The 15887-nt window shown below is 39.4% G+C and overlaps 2 protein-coding genes across 3 annotated transcripts; both read right to left on the bottom strand.

Moving 5' to 3' along the window:
* Window positions 1-378: 378 nt before the first annotated feature.
* Window positions 379-7491, bottom strand: LOC141844976 (exocyst complex component SEC8-like). The gene is made up of 5 exons (XM_074732968.1): window positions 7240-7491; window positions 6975-7148; window positions 5920-6021; window positions 1938-2047; window positions 379-448 (listed from the first exon to the last, which is right to left on the bottom strand). Exons 1-4 carry the CDS (start codon window positions 7423-7425, stop codon window positions 2024-2026), a joined length of 486 nt encoding a protein of 161 aa, XP_074589069.1. The 5' UTR covers window positions 7426-7491; the 3' UTR covers window positions 379-448; window positions 1938-2023.
* A 3863-nt stretch (window positions 7492-11354) lies between these two features.
* Window positions 11355-15233, bottom strand: LOC141844975 (homeobox-leucine zipper protein ROC2-like). 2 transcript variants are annotated; one of them, XM_074732967.1, is made up of 11 exons: window positions 14791-15233; window positions 14414-14661; window positions 14220-14337; window positions 13917-14105; window positions 13396-13842; window positions 13217-13318; window positions 12760-13135; window positions 12419-12690; window positions 12254-12349; window positions 11817-12170; window positions 11355-11732 (listed from the first exon to the last, which is right to left on the bottom strand). In XM_074732967.1, the coding sequence occupies exons 1-10, from the start codon at window positions 14896-14898 to the stop codon at window positions 11835-11837; spliced, it is 2292 nt and encodes a 763-aa protein (XP_074589068.1). In that variant the 5' UTR covers window positions 14899-15233; the 3' UTR covers window positions 11355-11732; window positions 11817-11834. The 2 variants fall into 2 exon arrangements, with proteins under 2 accessions (XP_074589068.1, XP_074589067.1); XM_074732966.1 differs by having other exon boundaries at window positions 12254-12690.
* Window positions 15234-15887: the final 654 nt, after the last annotated feature.

The following is a 15887-nucleotide window of genomic DNA, read 5'->3' as shown; positions in this document are numbered from 1 at the left end:
GCATCACATCGCTAATCATCCAGATGCAGACACCATGAGTACTGTCGGGAGATTTAGTGACTCAATATCCCAGAGATGTGCTTTTCTGCATCAGCCAGAATCTCCCTACCTGGTGTATTAACCTTCAGAAGGCTGGAAAACCTGCAAAATGAATACACACACACACGCAGACATTAATCACTTCAAAATTTCATTCTCACATCTTACATTTTCTCTAGTATATATCGCTGACTCTTTTTGAGTAACGAAGTATTCATGTTCTTGAATGAATGCTAGCAAGGCCTGCAAACAGATAGAAGAATATGCAATCAATCTGATATAAAGAATATGTCAAAAAAACAATGTAATTCTAGTTTAAGTACCTCAAAAGGCAAATTTAAGAGCTCATAATATGTTCGGACATGATCTAATCTCTGTTGAACTGCCTCACTATTAATTGATGGTATGGCTGCAATAGCAAAAAGATGAAAAACTCATTTAACCATTTAACTAAAAAGTTCATTATGTGGTACTTTCAAAATATAGGCTACAATAAATATGAACCATTTAACTAGTAGAAAGTTCTGGGGGTTACGTGGTACTTTCAACCACCAGGGTAAATCGGGAAGCGCTACAATAAATATCCTTTGAAGGGGAGTTTACACAAGAAGGGGAGTAATAATATGTTGGTGCAATCGATTTTCACAGTTTAGGATTTTAATGTTTGATTAATTGTTTGATTGTGTAAGTATGAGAGGGAGGTTGTAGGCACAATCAACCTCTAGTTGAGATTGACCGAAAGTTGGTCCAAGCAAGTCAAAAATGACCGGATGTTTGACAGTTAGTAGAAGTCTTAATTGGTGGTAGGAAACTGGATGTTAGGCAAGAGTGGAAATGCTAGAGGAGTGAACTCTAGGTAGGTGTAAAGTCCAGATAAATCAAAGAGAACCTGATGTTTGGCAAATGGAAAGTTCTAGGAAATCCGATGTTAGACAAGAGTGCAAACCCTAGAGTAAACTCTAGGCACGTATAAAGTCCAAAGAAACCAAAGGGGGACCGGATGTTTGATGATTGAAAGTCCTAAAAGAGTAAACTTTAGGAAAATGTGAACATCCTAGAAAAATAACTAAGGGGAAATCTTAAAAGAGTGAACTCCAAGCAAATAAGAAGGCCCGATAAGTTAGGTAGATTAAATATCACGCAAGCCTAATAGGTCAAGTAAACCAGATATTAAGCATATCTATGTTCGCAATGCCAAAGGTTTCAATTTCTAAAGCATGATTAAGCAAAATCAGAGACCATGCAGCATGGTTATGGTAAGTTTTAGTTTCCTTCTGGGACATTCTCTAGTACTCTATCTTAAATTCTTATTCCCTTTAGAGCACTCAAGTCTGCAAGTCATTCGATAAATATCTTTTGAAAATCCTAATATGAAGTGGAAAAAAATTGAAGTTTTAACTTGCCCATCATCAATGGAACCTGGCCTATATGCTCCATCAGCAGATAATGACCCACCAAAATGATTTTCTATTTTTACCAATCTTGTTCTCCTAGACAGAGATTGTGAATTATTCGCTAAAGTGTCGATGGCAGTAGCTTTTAGTACTTCATCCTCCATCTCAGATATGCTGAAGGAAGCAGAGCTGTATACCATGATGTAATAATTGGAAAAGCTCCAAACGTTATAGTAGTACTAGTAATAGCCAGGTAGGAACTACATGTACTGAGGAGACAGAGAGTATATCAAAGAAGTTTAATAGGGTACAAACTGAAGAAAAAGGAAAGAACAACAAATAATGTTAAGACAAGGTAAGGATTCTCCCAAAATAAGCATATCCTCATAAATAAGTTAGCAATATCAGATTTAAGACTATCAACAACAAATATGGTTGGAACCTTAACTGAAAGATTTTAGAGCCACACGAACAGCAAAATACAGATACTTAAGAAAAAGCTACCTGTATTCACCCTTATTACATAGATGACTATGTAGATCCTCCAACACTTTGTAAAACAGAACCCCTCGTAACTTTACCAGTTCAGATCAAACATCTTGAAGTGCACCAACCTGCATGAAATTACCAACAAATTGTATTAAACTAAGTTTCAACTCACAGAAATGGAAGTAAAAAATGTAAAGAAAGGTAAGGAACACATGTGATGTTAAGATGATGAATGATTAAAATAAAGAAGAAAGTTTTTATCTGAAATAATGGATGCATAATTTAAGCCAATTGCAGAAATATACCATATCAAAATAGTAAAGAAGTTTAGCCCTTGTTACTTAGGAAGATAGGTAAGGGGAGAGAAAGCAAGAATAAGAGAGGAAGGCGCTTGAAAAAAATTTTCCATAGTTCAAAAAGTAGGAAGGAAAAAAAATTATATCTTTATTTCCTAGTATACTCTTTTCTCCTTTTTCTTCTCTTCGACAACCCTCTTCTTCTCAATTCCTTACCCTCATCCTACTCTTCCCTTCTTCCATGCACACTGCATGGCCAGTGTCCCACCTATCCTCGATCACCTGGAGCAAGATTGGCAATCTCTAGTGTTGCTCTATGTGCTCAAGGCAACAAAACAAGCCATAGACTTAGGGGTTGGTGGCAACCCCAATGCATGCGTCTAGCTGAAGTTGGAGCATTCTATTGAGGCTACAGGGGTGCACTTTGGCTTCGACAAATGGTCTGATGACCCCTCTGCCTTACCCATCTCAGCATCAGCCTCGCCATCACCCTCCATCTGGACCAAAGGGCCCAAGGAACAAAAGGCATAAGCAAGATCGTGCTCCAAAAAGGCATTTAATTTAAGCTCGGCCTTTGCTGTCTAATTATGGGAGTTTATTATGACTCCCATATAGTGAGCTGTGCTGTACAGTGAATTGTGGGCAATATAAAGAGAGATTATAAACTTAGACAAACAACCTACTATTAACTGGCATTAAACATTTTGGGTCAATGGTATCATCAGCTAACAAATCTAGGAAGGTAGTGACAAATAGTGTCAAAGTGAAATTATTCCTAGGCATTGTAAGGTGTTCCAAAAGATTGCATATGTGAAAATGGATTCAACATTAGACAAATGTTAGTGCCTAGAGATGATTTAGACTTAGGTCTTAAGGGAGCTGCCAAGTCTAGATTTTCACATCTTAGTTTGGTACAACCTAATGAGTTTTGGGCTCATGAAGGGGTTTCTAATAGGGAAGGGCCAGATAGGGAACACATGAAATTTGCACTAGTCATACCACTACCCTCTAAAAATGTCAATGTTCTACCTCACTCATACCCATCACAGATATCTATTACTCTACCCATATCCATCCTGCAAAAAACTACCAGTACCGTAGCCCAATTTGGGTTGAGAACCCTAGGGTACTGTTAAAATTCATCTCAAAGTGTATATGAAATAAAGAAAACTGAAAAATAATTTTCAGCTACCTACTACCAAAATCTTTAAACATAAATTTGTTTCATATCTGTCCACAAGTAAACTAATTTACTTAAACCCATACCGAACACATTTAACGAATGCTCAAACCTAACTAAACATGGTGAATAGTCATGAGTACCCAAAAAATGTTCATCTCATTATCACCCCTATTTATAAGCTAGACGAGTGCGCTTGAGTTGACCTGATAGGGTAAGTTCTCTCATTTTTTTCATGTCATGATCATTTAAGTGATAGCTAAAAAGACGAGGGGAATAAAGAGGGGAGCATCATTGAGCATTGGCTAGTGTAATTATGCCAGAAAAGGCGCAATTTGATCTCTTTGCTTGTCTACCCTTCTTCAAATTTCCATCCTAGTAGATTATATTTTAAGTAATCTTCCCCCTCTTCTCTCTTTGGTGTTGCCTCTTCTCATTTTTCTCTTAGTAAATACGATCATAAACTAAGGGTGTGGTCCTATGCTAAAGGAAGGGAGAGAAATAAAGAAGGGAAAAGCAGTTTTAGACTTTTAGGTAAAAAATGAGGAAAGAATTCCTAGATTGTATTTCCCTAGAATGAAGGAAATTAGTAATGTTTTTCCTGGATGAAAAGAAAGAGTGATATTTAAATTTCTAAAATTGATATGAAAACATTAACAATAACATCAATAATAAATCGATTTGAAAAAAATGGTCAAATTAAATGGCATTTAATGTGAATAGTAGTTTTTAAGCTCTAATGGGCAAAAGTTATTTTGGGGAAAACTAAGAAAGTCTTCTTTAGCTCTTTCCTTCCCCCACCATTTCCATCAAAGAAAACAATGAGAGAAGTCGATTGAGAAATTCCTTTTTCCAACCATATTTCCTTAGGTGATCTAGTCATAGGAAACACGCCCAAAAAATAGAAGGTTTGCTAATAAATATAGAAATTTTCATTTTACCTCGATACTTTAACTACCTTTTTAAAATAACTCCTATAGTTTCACTATTGTAACTTTACCCTCACACTTTCATAAGTGTTATCAAAATGCACCCTATAGTTCATTGTTGCCATTTTACCACACACCGACAATGATGCCAATTCACCACTATTCATATGGGCATTTCTACTTTCTACTAGTAATGGAAAGGTGAATCAGCAACACTTATGAAAGTGTGAGTACTAGAATGACAATAGTAAACTATAGGGCATTTTGATAACACTTATAAAAGTGTAAAGGTAAAATGATAATAGTAGAACTACAAGGGGCCTTTCAACAATAAGTCATTAATGTACAAGGGGCTAAATGAATTTTTCTTCAATAAATAATAGTTAATACCAAAGTTTCTAAGTTTATTTGGATAACATAAATATCAATTGGTCAAAACATGAGCATCAAGATTTTAAAAAGATATATCTGTGTGTTGAGTCCATCATATATGCAGCCCAAGCAGACACCTTTTAAAATTGTATATAGTAGGATGCAAATAAAATTCAACGAAAGTTAAGTAATATATGGAAAAGGAAATTTTAACAAGAAAGTGGACCCGTAGCTTAATTTACTATTAGTGCCTTCATAATTCATACTACACCACATTTCAAACCAGAATAGTACACTTGTGTACATATTTGTCATCATCAAGTCATATTAGTTCAACTATTTATATTAACTCATATAGAGCTACAGCACTAGTTATATTTATCTCTCTCAGATTAACTGAGATTTTTATCTTCCTCAATCACTCACACCTCCAAATCTACCTTGCATAACTATAGAATTTATTAAGTGTCCAATACTGTATAAATATTACACTAATGAATTTTCTGAAAATGGTTAGCATAAATTGATCGTTTTATTAATTCAGTAGTGCACTTGAATGTTGTTGGACTAGCAAGATCATCAAATCACACTATGCCTAAATGTTGAGAAGCATTGGGAACCATGTCAACCAATACAGTCAACATAATCTCACCTTGAGTTTAGAATCAAAACTTTCCTATAGTCAAAAATAAAAATATATATATGAAAATAGCCATCAAGACGAGACGAGCTACCTTCGAAGCAGCATATAAGCCTTGAAGGAAGATGTGCCCCTGAGACCACCATGCTCAATTGCTTTGTAATCCTTCCTTGAAGATAAATGCATAAAATGCTTTGTGTGTGCCAATGATCAAGCGTGTACCATCTCAATTGGCAATGTTGGTGTAGTGGACAATGTAGCCATAAAGGCTTTCAATGCACTGGCAAGACAAAGGATCCACTTAGGACTGCCCACCTCCTCAGCCTCTTGAGAAAGTAGATTCTCACCCTCCTTCACCCTAAGCCCCCTCACCCACAATATATTTACTTATAGTTTATAATCACTTTGCATTAACTAGATGGTGGTTTGGCATTCTTTTAGAAACAAAAATACATTCTCAAGTCAGCTCAAATTAGAGAAGTGGGATGGACAGGGAGGAATTGCTAACATGTGTGATACCATATATAAGCAAATTTTGATTTTTTTTTTTTTTTAAATGAAAGTGGAGGAAGAGGCTCACCACTTGAAGTCCTCTCTCTAGCACCAGCATTGATTGGACCTGTAGCTGAACTGCAGCATAGTACTGCTTATCTGCAATCAGTTTCTCAATTCGAGCAGGAACCTATAAAGATCCATGGGTAAGGAAAATTCACTAGCTTGGGACCATCATAAACTCTTTCAAACTTCCTTCACTATGCTCTATAAAACATGTCATCTTGAATGTACATGCTATTGGAAGAATGCAAAATCTCTAAAATAAATATGCTGATGTTATATTGCAGTGTATATATATGATACATAATATATAAGCTATATTGGTACAAGATGTTGAACATCTACATGAGGTAGAGATTTTTTTAAGTAGATGCTGCTACTGTAATTCAACAACAAATATAATTCACATACAAGTAGTTATTTTCACATCAAGCAACCTCTCACTCCTCAGTGTTCAAGCGATAGGTCACACACTTAGGAATACTACAAACAATCATGAGATATCAGATTCTCAAATATTGTTTTGGGTTTGATAGCAGTTGTAAATGAACAAGATGTAATTATTTGTTGTATTCTATAATCAAAACTTTAAAAAAAAAAAAGGCAATTGCAACATATGGATGATAAACTGCAAATGCCTCACATTGCATCATCAATGCAAAATTTGGAACTGGCTCCAACATTTTCCTTTATGAGCTAAAAGATGCACTAACCAAAAGACCTTTTATATAGATGCAAATCTCCATGATAAATAGGCATGCAGAAAATAAGAAAGTAAGTCTTAAGCATTAAACAATAAACAAGGGTATCATGCCAAATAACGGGCCAAGTCAAAAAGTTGCTAATGCAACTTTAAGCATGGTATTAACTGGAATATGAAAAAAAAAATTTGCTAAGACCAAATGCAAGTGTAAATTCAGAAATTGAGGAGTTTTTTGAGTGAAATCTGTAGTTTGACGTACATTTTAATGCATGAATAAGAGGAGGTGCTATTAATTGTAAATTGTAGTAGAGCATAAGTTTTGATAAACAAAGAATGAAGATTTCTTTAAACATCTTTATTTCATGGGGTTAACATACCTTCGATACACTCTCGATTTGATCCAACAAAGCTAGTGCATGGCGCAGAGTAAGAGAGCGATACCATAATTGATGCAGTTGCTTATTGTGAGAACCAAGAAGTTTCTTTGCATCAGCCACATCAACCTTGAGAACAGAAATACTCTCAGCAGATTCACTAAACAACCGCAGAATCTGGATGAGCGCACAGAACAACAACATTATTTGATTCGTCAACTAAAAAGCAGTGTGAAATATCTTGTCCAATACATTTGATAAGACTAACTTGAGAGTAGTTTTGAATTGCTTTATTAAACCCATGATGATAAACATGAACTACTTCATCCACAACATCCTCAACGAGATCACTCTGTTCCTTCAAGAACTGAACTTTGCCTTCACGATCTTTTGATGTCAAAATGTGGACAACATGTGGCAATGAATCAAAACGGCTCGCAGCCCTAACTTTCATCAATCCTGGAAAGACCCTCTTTCAAGCTGCAAAAGGTTGGAACCGCCAACCTAGCGGCCCCCCCATCCCAGGCCCCACCAGTATGAGGGGGAGTAAACCACGGTGAATGCGGGCCCAGTCACGACATGGTGGCTGAAGGATTTGAGCCTAGGCAGATATTGATGTTATCGCAGATGCTGCCAGGGACCTTCGAACCGCCTACCTCAAGCTGCAAGCTTCCATGTCGTAACCAGCTGACCCCGCCCGTGGGGGCAGCTGGTTACGACATGGAAGCTTGCAGCTTGAGGTAGGCGGTTCGAAGGTCCCTGGCAGCATCTGCGATAACATCAATATCTGCCTAGGCTCAAATCCTTCAGCCACCATGTCGTGACTGGGCCCGCATTCACCGTGGTTTACTCCCCCTCATACTGGTGGGGCCTGGGATGGGGGGGCGCTAGGTTGGCGGTTCCAACCTTTCTTGCAGCTGGAAAGACCCTCTTTCAGGTACTGCAAAGATGAGTACAACAAAACACATTCAGTTTCATTTTTTTATTATTATTACACTGTTAGCTTCAAAGGTAACAACATATAATGGAACCAAATAAACTCCATTGTGAGGGAAGCAAGAAAATTTATAATTACAAATCACAAATCTACTATAATCGGATTTTAGCAAGTCACTGGAATTTTGGGAGCACTGTTTGTTAACTTTACTGAGAAGAGAACGGCATGTCTAGGTATCGAATAGCAGCTACAAAAGAGAAGCATGCATACATTTTAATAGTGCCTCCACGAATAAGTGTGACTAAACAGGACTAAACCTATCCATAGTCCTCTGTGATTAGGCAAGATGAAATAAAGCACACATTCAGTTCGCTACCAGAGTTTGACAAGTCTACTGACATTTTACACACCTATCGTGTGATGATCATCTCCTCGACCACAGTAGCTGACAATGTTATTAAATGTCATATTTCTTCCTTATTGTCGTTCAAAAAGAAAATAACCATGGTAACAACAATTCCCGAAGGAACAAGGACAAAAAATGTAAATCAGCAAAAATTAACATACGGATTTATCGGCAGGAATCGGCAACCCATCAGTAGCATGTCACTTAAAACCTGGACAAATCATACCAAACATTCCGTCAAAACCCCAAGAATAATCCATCCAGTAGTCGTTCTACTGAAATAACCCTGCAACCGTACCCTAGGAATCCTTATAACGATCGCTGCATTGTGTAGACGAAGAAACAACTCGAGTTCTGAAAAATGCCACAAACGAAGGCAGCAAAAATGCGGAGAAAACAGAAATTAAAAGTGATCCGCGCGGGATACCACCAGATCTGATCGACGAGCGACGAGATACAAAGGAAGAGGCAGGGAGGTCCGGCCGAAGTGTGGTGAAGGCAGCCCAGGTCATCGCTCGCTATGTTACGAGGCGGAGCCACCTGGCAGGTGGATGCGAACGCCCTCACCGGTCACCACGCGGCTCGGGTCGGTCAGCCCGTTTAGGTGATAGGTAATAGGCTGAGCGGATCCGGCACAAGTCGTCGTGGACCATTTTCCGCATGACGTGTACGCTTTGTTAGAGCAACTGCAATGGACGTGGCGTTATAACACCCACGTCACTTTGATGGTCGACCACTGGTCGACCACATGGTAGTGGTCGACCACCTGATCGACCACCACCACATGTGGTCGATCAACTGATCGATCCCCGTGTAAAAATTCAACCGCGCACTACGTGGGACTCACCCACTGTCCCGATTAACACGTTCAATGTTCTGAACGTGTTAAATATCTCTCTCCTCTCTCACTCTTCCACGTCCTTTCCTCTTTCTTCCACATCACCCTATTAACGCGCGATTAACACGCGTTGCGGATGCTCTTACGTGATTATATAATCATATAATATATAATTTAATATTATTTAATTTAATTTAATTATTTAAAAAATAAAATTAATTTAATTTAATATTTATTATATTACTTTTAATTTAATTTATTTTTAAAATAAATTAAATTAATAATATTAATGATGATAATAAATTGATAATATATAAAAAATAATTATAATTTTTTTAAATTTAAAATAAATTTATACATACTTTAATAAAATAATTCATTAAAATAATTATTTTATTTGAATAATTATTTTAATAAAATAATATGTTAAATTAATAAATATAATTTATTAATTTTATTTTTTAATTTAAAATAAATTTATATATTTTTAATAAAATAATTTTTTAATTAATAAATATAATTTATTAATTTTACTTTTTAAATTTAAAATAAATTATCTCTTTTAAATTTATAAGTATTTTATAATATATTTAATTAAATAATTCAATTTTAATTAAATTTCATGGTACATTTCAATTAACTCAGTTTTAAAATCAAAACGTAATTATGAAAAAATATTCATTAACCTCTAAAATCGTAAAAAATCTTAAACTGCTAAAGTAATTATATTCTCATATTACAACTCATTTGTTAATATGATGATGATACTGTATTACTTAAAAATCATCGTAATTTGAATTTAATCTTGGACAGATAACTAAAATTGTTAACGATAATTCTCAAACTAAATGCACCTTAAATATGATGTTTGGCATGAATTTAAGTCTTTTTATAATAAAATAAAATCAGTCAAACAATTTATAATAAAATAATTATAAAAAAAAGAAATTCAAGTCTTTTTATAATAAAACAAAATCAGTCAAACAATTTATAATAAAATATTTATATTAAAACAAGAGAAAATTAGATAAAGAATAACTAAATGTTGATGTTGCAGACAAACACATGCATGGCAACTGACATTAAAATTGAATAAAATCAAACTAAATTAATCAAAAATCAAATTAAAATTTTTTAACTAATCAAACTAATTAAATTTTTAAATAAAAAATTAAATAAATAAAATATCAATTAATTTGATAATAATTAAAATTTTTAAATATTATGAAAGGTTTACAATTAATTAAGAATTTATAAGTTTACTTATTTAAAAAATTATCTATTATTTTTTATTTTAATTAATTTAATTTAATAAAAAAAATTTAAAATTAAATTAAATTAAATTAATCAATTAAAAAAATTATTGAATTAAGTTATTAAATTCGATCGATTTATTCCAACGTTTGCTTATCACAATCAGCAATTAAATATAATTTGCAATAGAAAACTCATGGATGCCTTCTGTGATAGATATTGATAGCAGACTATATTTACAACGAGAAGTTGAATGGGGTGCAATAATAGAGGCGTCTTGATACTTGGAAGATTCTGGCGTTGGCATTGATTGATGACAAGGCACCATTAGAAGACTTGGATTGCATGGAGACAAAGTGCCGTCACATCAGTAATAAAGCTATATATCTAAGCTATATTATATATTAGTAAATCTTCGTAAAAGATGAAATCCGTCATTTTAGTGGTCATATACGATCGGCTTCATATTATATATGAGAAGATAAATCGAAAAATTACAGTTGATGATGACACATGAAGATATTGCCTGACTTCGCCAGGATTTGAACTCTTACCTTCTTCTATAAATCTGTTGTGTCGTAACCCAACTCAGATATGTCCCGAGGGCATTAGTAAATCTTCTTCTAGTTCATAATGTTGGTGTTACTTCAATCTAGATAGGAAAAAAATTGGAAGTTTCAATTTGATATATTAAAGTTTTTACGGTTCAACATTAAAAAGTAGTAGTGCATGTATCCTCCTCTCTTTTAAAACACAAACAAAAGCTTTGTTTTATAAAAAAAAAATAGCAGTGTACGCTAACTATAAAATACGGAAAATAAATAATTGAATTGGTTATAATGAAATAAAATTACAGAAAAAATAAGAGTTCATATTGTAAAATTAATTATAATTTATTTTATCATAAATGATCATAAAATTGATGGTGTGAAATTGTTAGAACCGCTGTTAGGACGATTAAATGAATTTCATTTTTTTTTACATAACAAGTAGAAAGAAGCCTGTCCTTTGCATGGTGCCAAAGGACAGTTCAAATCCAACGCAAAATTAACGTTACAGGATAAATTGGAAATATTAATGAGAACAAGTAGCAATAGCAGGGCAAACTCAAGAGGTGGCAGTAAGTGATTGAGAGATATATATTGGAAAGTCAATTCCCGAACCAGCCCTCCTTGCACAGTGTTGCACGCACGCACGGCCGGCGCGGACGACGTGCTTTGTTTGCTTGATTCCACCGGCACCACACGGCAAGGGAAGCACGAGGTGCGTTCTTGACTCCCACATCTTCCGCTCCGCTCTCCACCGGCCGCCCGCCACCTTCTTCTCCTGCGCATTTCGTCGAACACTAAGCGCGCGCGCACTGTAAGACACGAGCGAGAGCTGGATTGGGACACGTAGCTAGGCACATACATGTTACAGACGATGCTCTTAGTGGGGAATGGTTTCGCCGGCGACGGAGGCCTTGATGCGCTCGACGGTGCAGGCGATGAGGCTGTTGACGGTGGCGACGGAGCCGAGGGAGAGCTTCGCGGTGGGGACGGAGTCGACGAGGATCTGGAAAGCGACGGTGAGGAGGGAGCCGCCGGCCGCGTCGGGGAGGATGGCGAAGCCTGAGGGGAGGAGCGCCACGTAGTCTGGGTCGCCGCCGTTCAGCACAACGTTCATGGCCATGACGTCGACGGGCGCGTAGACGACGTAGGACCCCGTCGCGTCCCTGCAACTCTCTTGCAGTATCAGCATGCTGCCCTGGTTCGAGTTCGTGCTCTGCAATTCCCCAAACATTTCGCTGTTAATCATCATGAATCATAAAATCGGCTCCATGTGAGAAACTTCGAGGGGCTAATCACATTGACACGGAGAAGAGAGACGCAGTTGCCTTGATCTCGGCCATTGGCGATGTGCGCCATCTCTTGAACGACTCCGCCATTGGAGAGGATATCCCACTGCGATTCCACATCGATCACAATCAGAGAATGAATACATGCACGGCGTGCATTGATTGTATTGTGCACCTCGCTGCGAGTGGTTTCGTCGCGAAGGAAGTCGAAGACTCGCTCGGGCGAGACGGGGAGCCAGAAGGAGGTGGCGGCGTTGAGGACGATGCCCGGCGGCCGACCAGGGTCGTCCACGCTCTTCCTAGTCATCACGCGCACGTCCTCCGCCCCGCTTCCCGACAGCGTGGTCCACTGATGCGTCGTCGAAGCGCTCACGCCGCCGCAGAAACTCACCACCATCCTCTCCGCCAGCGTCAGCATGCTCTTTCGTCCTTCTGCGCTCGTTATCACTGCATGCACCGGCGAAGAATCGTCATGGAAAATTAATTAAAACGCAGGAACTGATCGATCATGGTTACCGCCGATATCTGCAGACGGGAAGTTGCTGGCCATCACGCTGGCGAGCCGCTCGCATTGGCGATCGAGAGTGCCGACCCACCTCTTGGCGCCGAACGCCAGGCCGGAGTTGACCAGTGGCTTGTAAATGTCGTGAACAGAGCGGTCGTCTACCTCGACGTGCTCCACCCACGTCACCTTGGAGTAGCCGTTGGGCATTTCCTGGATCAAGCAGCCGGAGGGCCTTCTCCGACACCTCAGCGCCGGGCCCGGCCGGAGGCTGTCGAGGGAAACGTCGGCCACGGCCCAAGTGCCGTCCGGATGCTGCTTGCAGTGCCTGACGAAGAGGCTTTCCCTCGTCGGAACGAGCGGAGAGGGAACTTGGAATTCCGCTGACATCTACGATGGAAATTCATGAAGTTTACAGGGGAAAATGAGCGATAAATGAGACGCAAAGACTTCGAAATTGTGAATCTTTACCACTTGCAGAGCTCCGTTGTAATTGCCGGCGACTCCGGTGGATAGCACTTCCAGCGTGAGAGCTCTCGACACGATCCCCGTGAACACATTGGACCATTGATTCTGCTCCATGGATTCTCGGTTAATTTGTATGTTCTTGTGGAGTTGGCTTTGGGGAAGATGAGTAGTCAAGGAGTTACCACGTCCATGAGCATCTCTACGAGGTTCATCTGGTTCATGATGACCACCGCCGTCTCCCTGGACGCCTCCGTCTTGAGCGCGGACTGCTTCGGCCCGAAGCCTCTCGGGAACGCTCGCGCGTACTCCTCCTCGTTGAGCGTCTCCCCGCAGGCACCGCCGGCCGCACCGTTCATGGTATCGTGACGCACCCAGAGCTCGTCGAGCTGCGCCATCTGGATGAGCTCCTCCATCGCCGCCACCGCCAGCTCCACCACCACCGGCTTCTCCACTTCGCTTTGCCCAGCCACGCCCCGGAGCAGCTCCCCGCCTCCGCCGCTGCAGAACCCAAAATCCAACGGAGACCGCGACGACGTCGTCGGAGATAGCAGCGGGTACGACGACGCAGCCGCCGCCGTCCCCATTGGCTTCCCTACGTATTTCGCCGCTATTCCCGATATTCTATCAATCTGCCAACACGCACACGAACATTTAAAATACAAATATACAAATCGATCGATCTTGATTCGATAAAGACATATACTTCTTCTCGAAGACGAGCGTTCTCGATGCGGAGATGGTGTTCGTCGAGCGAGATCTCTCCGAGGGCGGCGGGAGCGCCGCAGTTAAGGCAGGAGGCGTTGCTGAGGGCCTCCTTGAACCTCATGTTCTCTGCCCGTAGCTTGTCGTTCTCTGCGCGCAGCCCGCCGTTCTCTTGCCGCTCGTGTTGATTCTGCTCAAATTTGGAAGCTACGATTAGAGCATGGAGGAGAGTAGAAAAAGTTTAACGATCACGTTAGTTCGTCGGAGAAAAGACGATCGAGATGGATGAATTGTCGTCGTGTGCCTTCATTTGGGTGCGCTTGTTCTGGAACCAGAATTTGACTTGCAGAGGCTCCAGACCAAGTTCTCTGCTCAGCTCTTTCCTCTGCTTGTCATCCGGATGAGGGCATTCCTTGAAGAACCTGAAACAGGACGAAATCTTCTTTTAGAAAGATGATCGATGGTTTGGGAGATCTAATGGATCCCCAGTTTCATTACGCTTCCATTTCTTGGATCTGATGCTGAGTGTGGCGGTGGTAGGGCTTCTTGCGCGGCCGCTGGTTCTGGTCTTGGTCGTCGTCGGCGCCGGAGGCGCCGCCCTCGATGTTCTCGCTGCCGCCGGACTTGCTCTCGAAGTCCCCGTCAGCCTCGGGCGCCGCCCGAGCCATCTCGCTCTCGGCGGTGGTCGCCGGCGCCGTCTCCCTCAGCTGCAGCGGGATCTGCTGCGCCTCCTCCAACAAGCTCCGCTTCACGAATCCAATTGGCAAATCACAAACTAAAAACTTCAGGCCTTTCAGGAGCAAAAAAACAAAGCAAATCAAAGATGACGCAGCTACAATAATCAAGAACGTAAGATCTCAAAAATGATCGAATACCTGGCTGAGGGACAAGACTGAGGAAGAGCCAAAGCTGGAGCCTGTGTTCCTCCCCATCATGGAAGCTGCTGATTGCTGTCTTGCAGGTATCATGATCCCCACAGGCATATTTCTCTCAACTAAACCCTAATTCCACCCTTCCCTCTCTCTCTCTCTCTCTCTCTCTCTCTCTCTAAAGAAGAGAGGTGCAACAGCTCTTAACTATAAAAGAAATACTTAAACATACACATGATCAAGAACAAGAACAAGAAGAGGAAGAGGAAATCCCAGAATCCAGTAGCTGATCAAATATACAGATACACATGATCAGCACTGAGAGTGATAAGAAAGTGCTCTTCCGATCTTGCTCTCTAACTTCCACTGCCTGCATGGTTTCATAGAAAGGGCAGGAGTTGCGGAAGAGAAGCCATGAGAGGGGGATCTGGAGGAGGAAGGAGGAAGGAGGAAGGAGGTAGGAGAGGAGTAATTGCACAGCGCATTGAGAGGGTGCAATTGCATTTATTGAGCGGGTGGTGTCATTAGGGTTGAGAGAGAGTGATGGAGAGAGAAGGGAGGTCTCTCTCTTGTGGGCTTCACATTTTTGCTTCCATTCAATTTATTTATACGATAAACCTTGAAATACAACTTGTACATACTCATCTCTATCAAGATTAATCAACTCTAATCCTTGTGATTAATTATTACCATTACATGGATTAAGTTTTGTTTAAACCAACTAATTATTGTCATTATCACAGTGCAAACATGTGAGCAATAAGAAATAAGCAGTCGAGCATATGATAAAAGCAATCAGAGTTATTTGCAGAGACATTTCATTGTATTAATTAGTTTGATCATTTAAATATCTCTGTTTATATTGTTTATTTGATCGATCAAGATAGTTAAAAATTAAAAATAAATTTAAATTTGGATCAATATGACCTTCATCATTTCTTTTTGGTCTCTACCTTTTGCTTTTAATGTGAAACTCAAAATAATATTATGCAAAAGTTGTTACTTCTTCTACGACATATGCATTAACAATAGAGGCTTAAATATGTACTTTATTTTTTACTTTTTTCTTTAAATGATATAGAAATCGATTTAATCATCCTTTC

Source organism: Curcuma longa, chromosome 14 (assembly GCF_044706935.1).
Source record: "Curcuma longa cultivar G26 ecotype Majalengka, Jawa Barat chromosome 14, ITB_CL_G26_1.1, whole genome shotgun sequence".
Classification (NCBI taxonomy): domain Eukaryota; kingdom Viridiplantae; phylum Streptophyta; class Magnoliopsida; order Zingiberales; family Zingiberaceae; genus Curcuma; species Curcuma longa.
Note: the sequence above shows the minus strand (reverse complement) of the source record. Positions and strands in the feature narration are given on the sequence as shown.

What these genes read in the sequence shown, in the direction of transcription:
- LOC141844976 (XM_074732968.1), bottom strand. Translation starts at nt 7,425, where the DNA reads ATGAAAGTTAGGGCTGCGAGCCGTTTTGATTCATTGCCACATGTTGTC. An exon ending in CAATTCAAAACTACTCTCAA is followed by an intron (nt 7,149 to 7,239) that starts GTTAGTCTTATC and finishes GCGCTCATCCAG; the next exon opens with ATTCTGCGGTTGTTTAGTGA. An exon ending in AAATCGAGAGTGTATCGAAG is followed by an intron (nt 6,022 to 6,974) that starts GTATGTTAACCC and finishes GGATCTTTATAG; the next exon opens with GTTCCTGCTCGAATTGAGAA.
- LOC141844975 (XM_074732966.1), bottom strand. Translation starts at nt 14,898, where the DNA reads ATGCCTGTGGGGATCATGATACCTGCAAGACAGCAATCAGCAGCTTCC. An exon ending in TAGAGATGCTCATGGACGTG is followed by an intron (nt 13,319 to 13,395) that starts GTAACTCCTTGA and finishes TCCATGGAGCAG; the next exon opens with AATCAATGGTCCAATGTGTT. An exon ending in ACAACGGAGCTCTGCAAGTG is followed by an intron (nt 13,136 to 13,216) that starts GTAAAGATTCAC and finishes TTTCCATCGTAG; the next exon opens with ATGTCAGCGGAATTCCAAGT.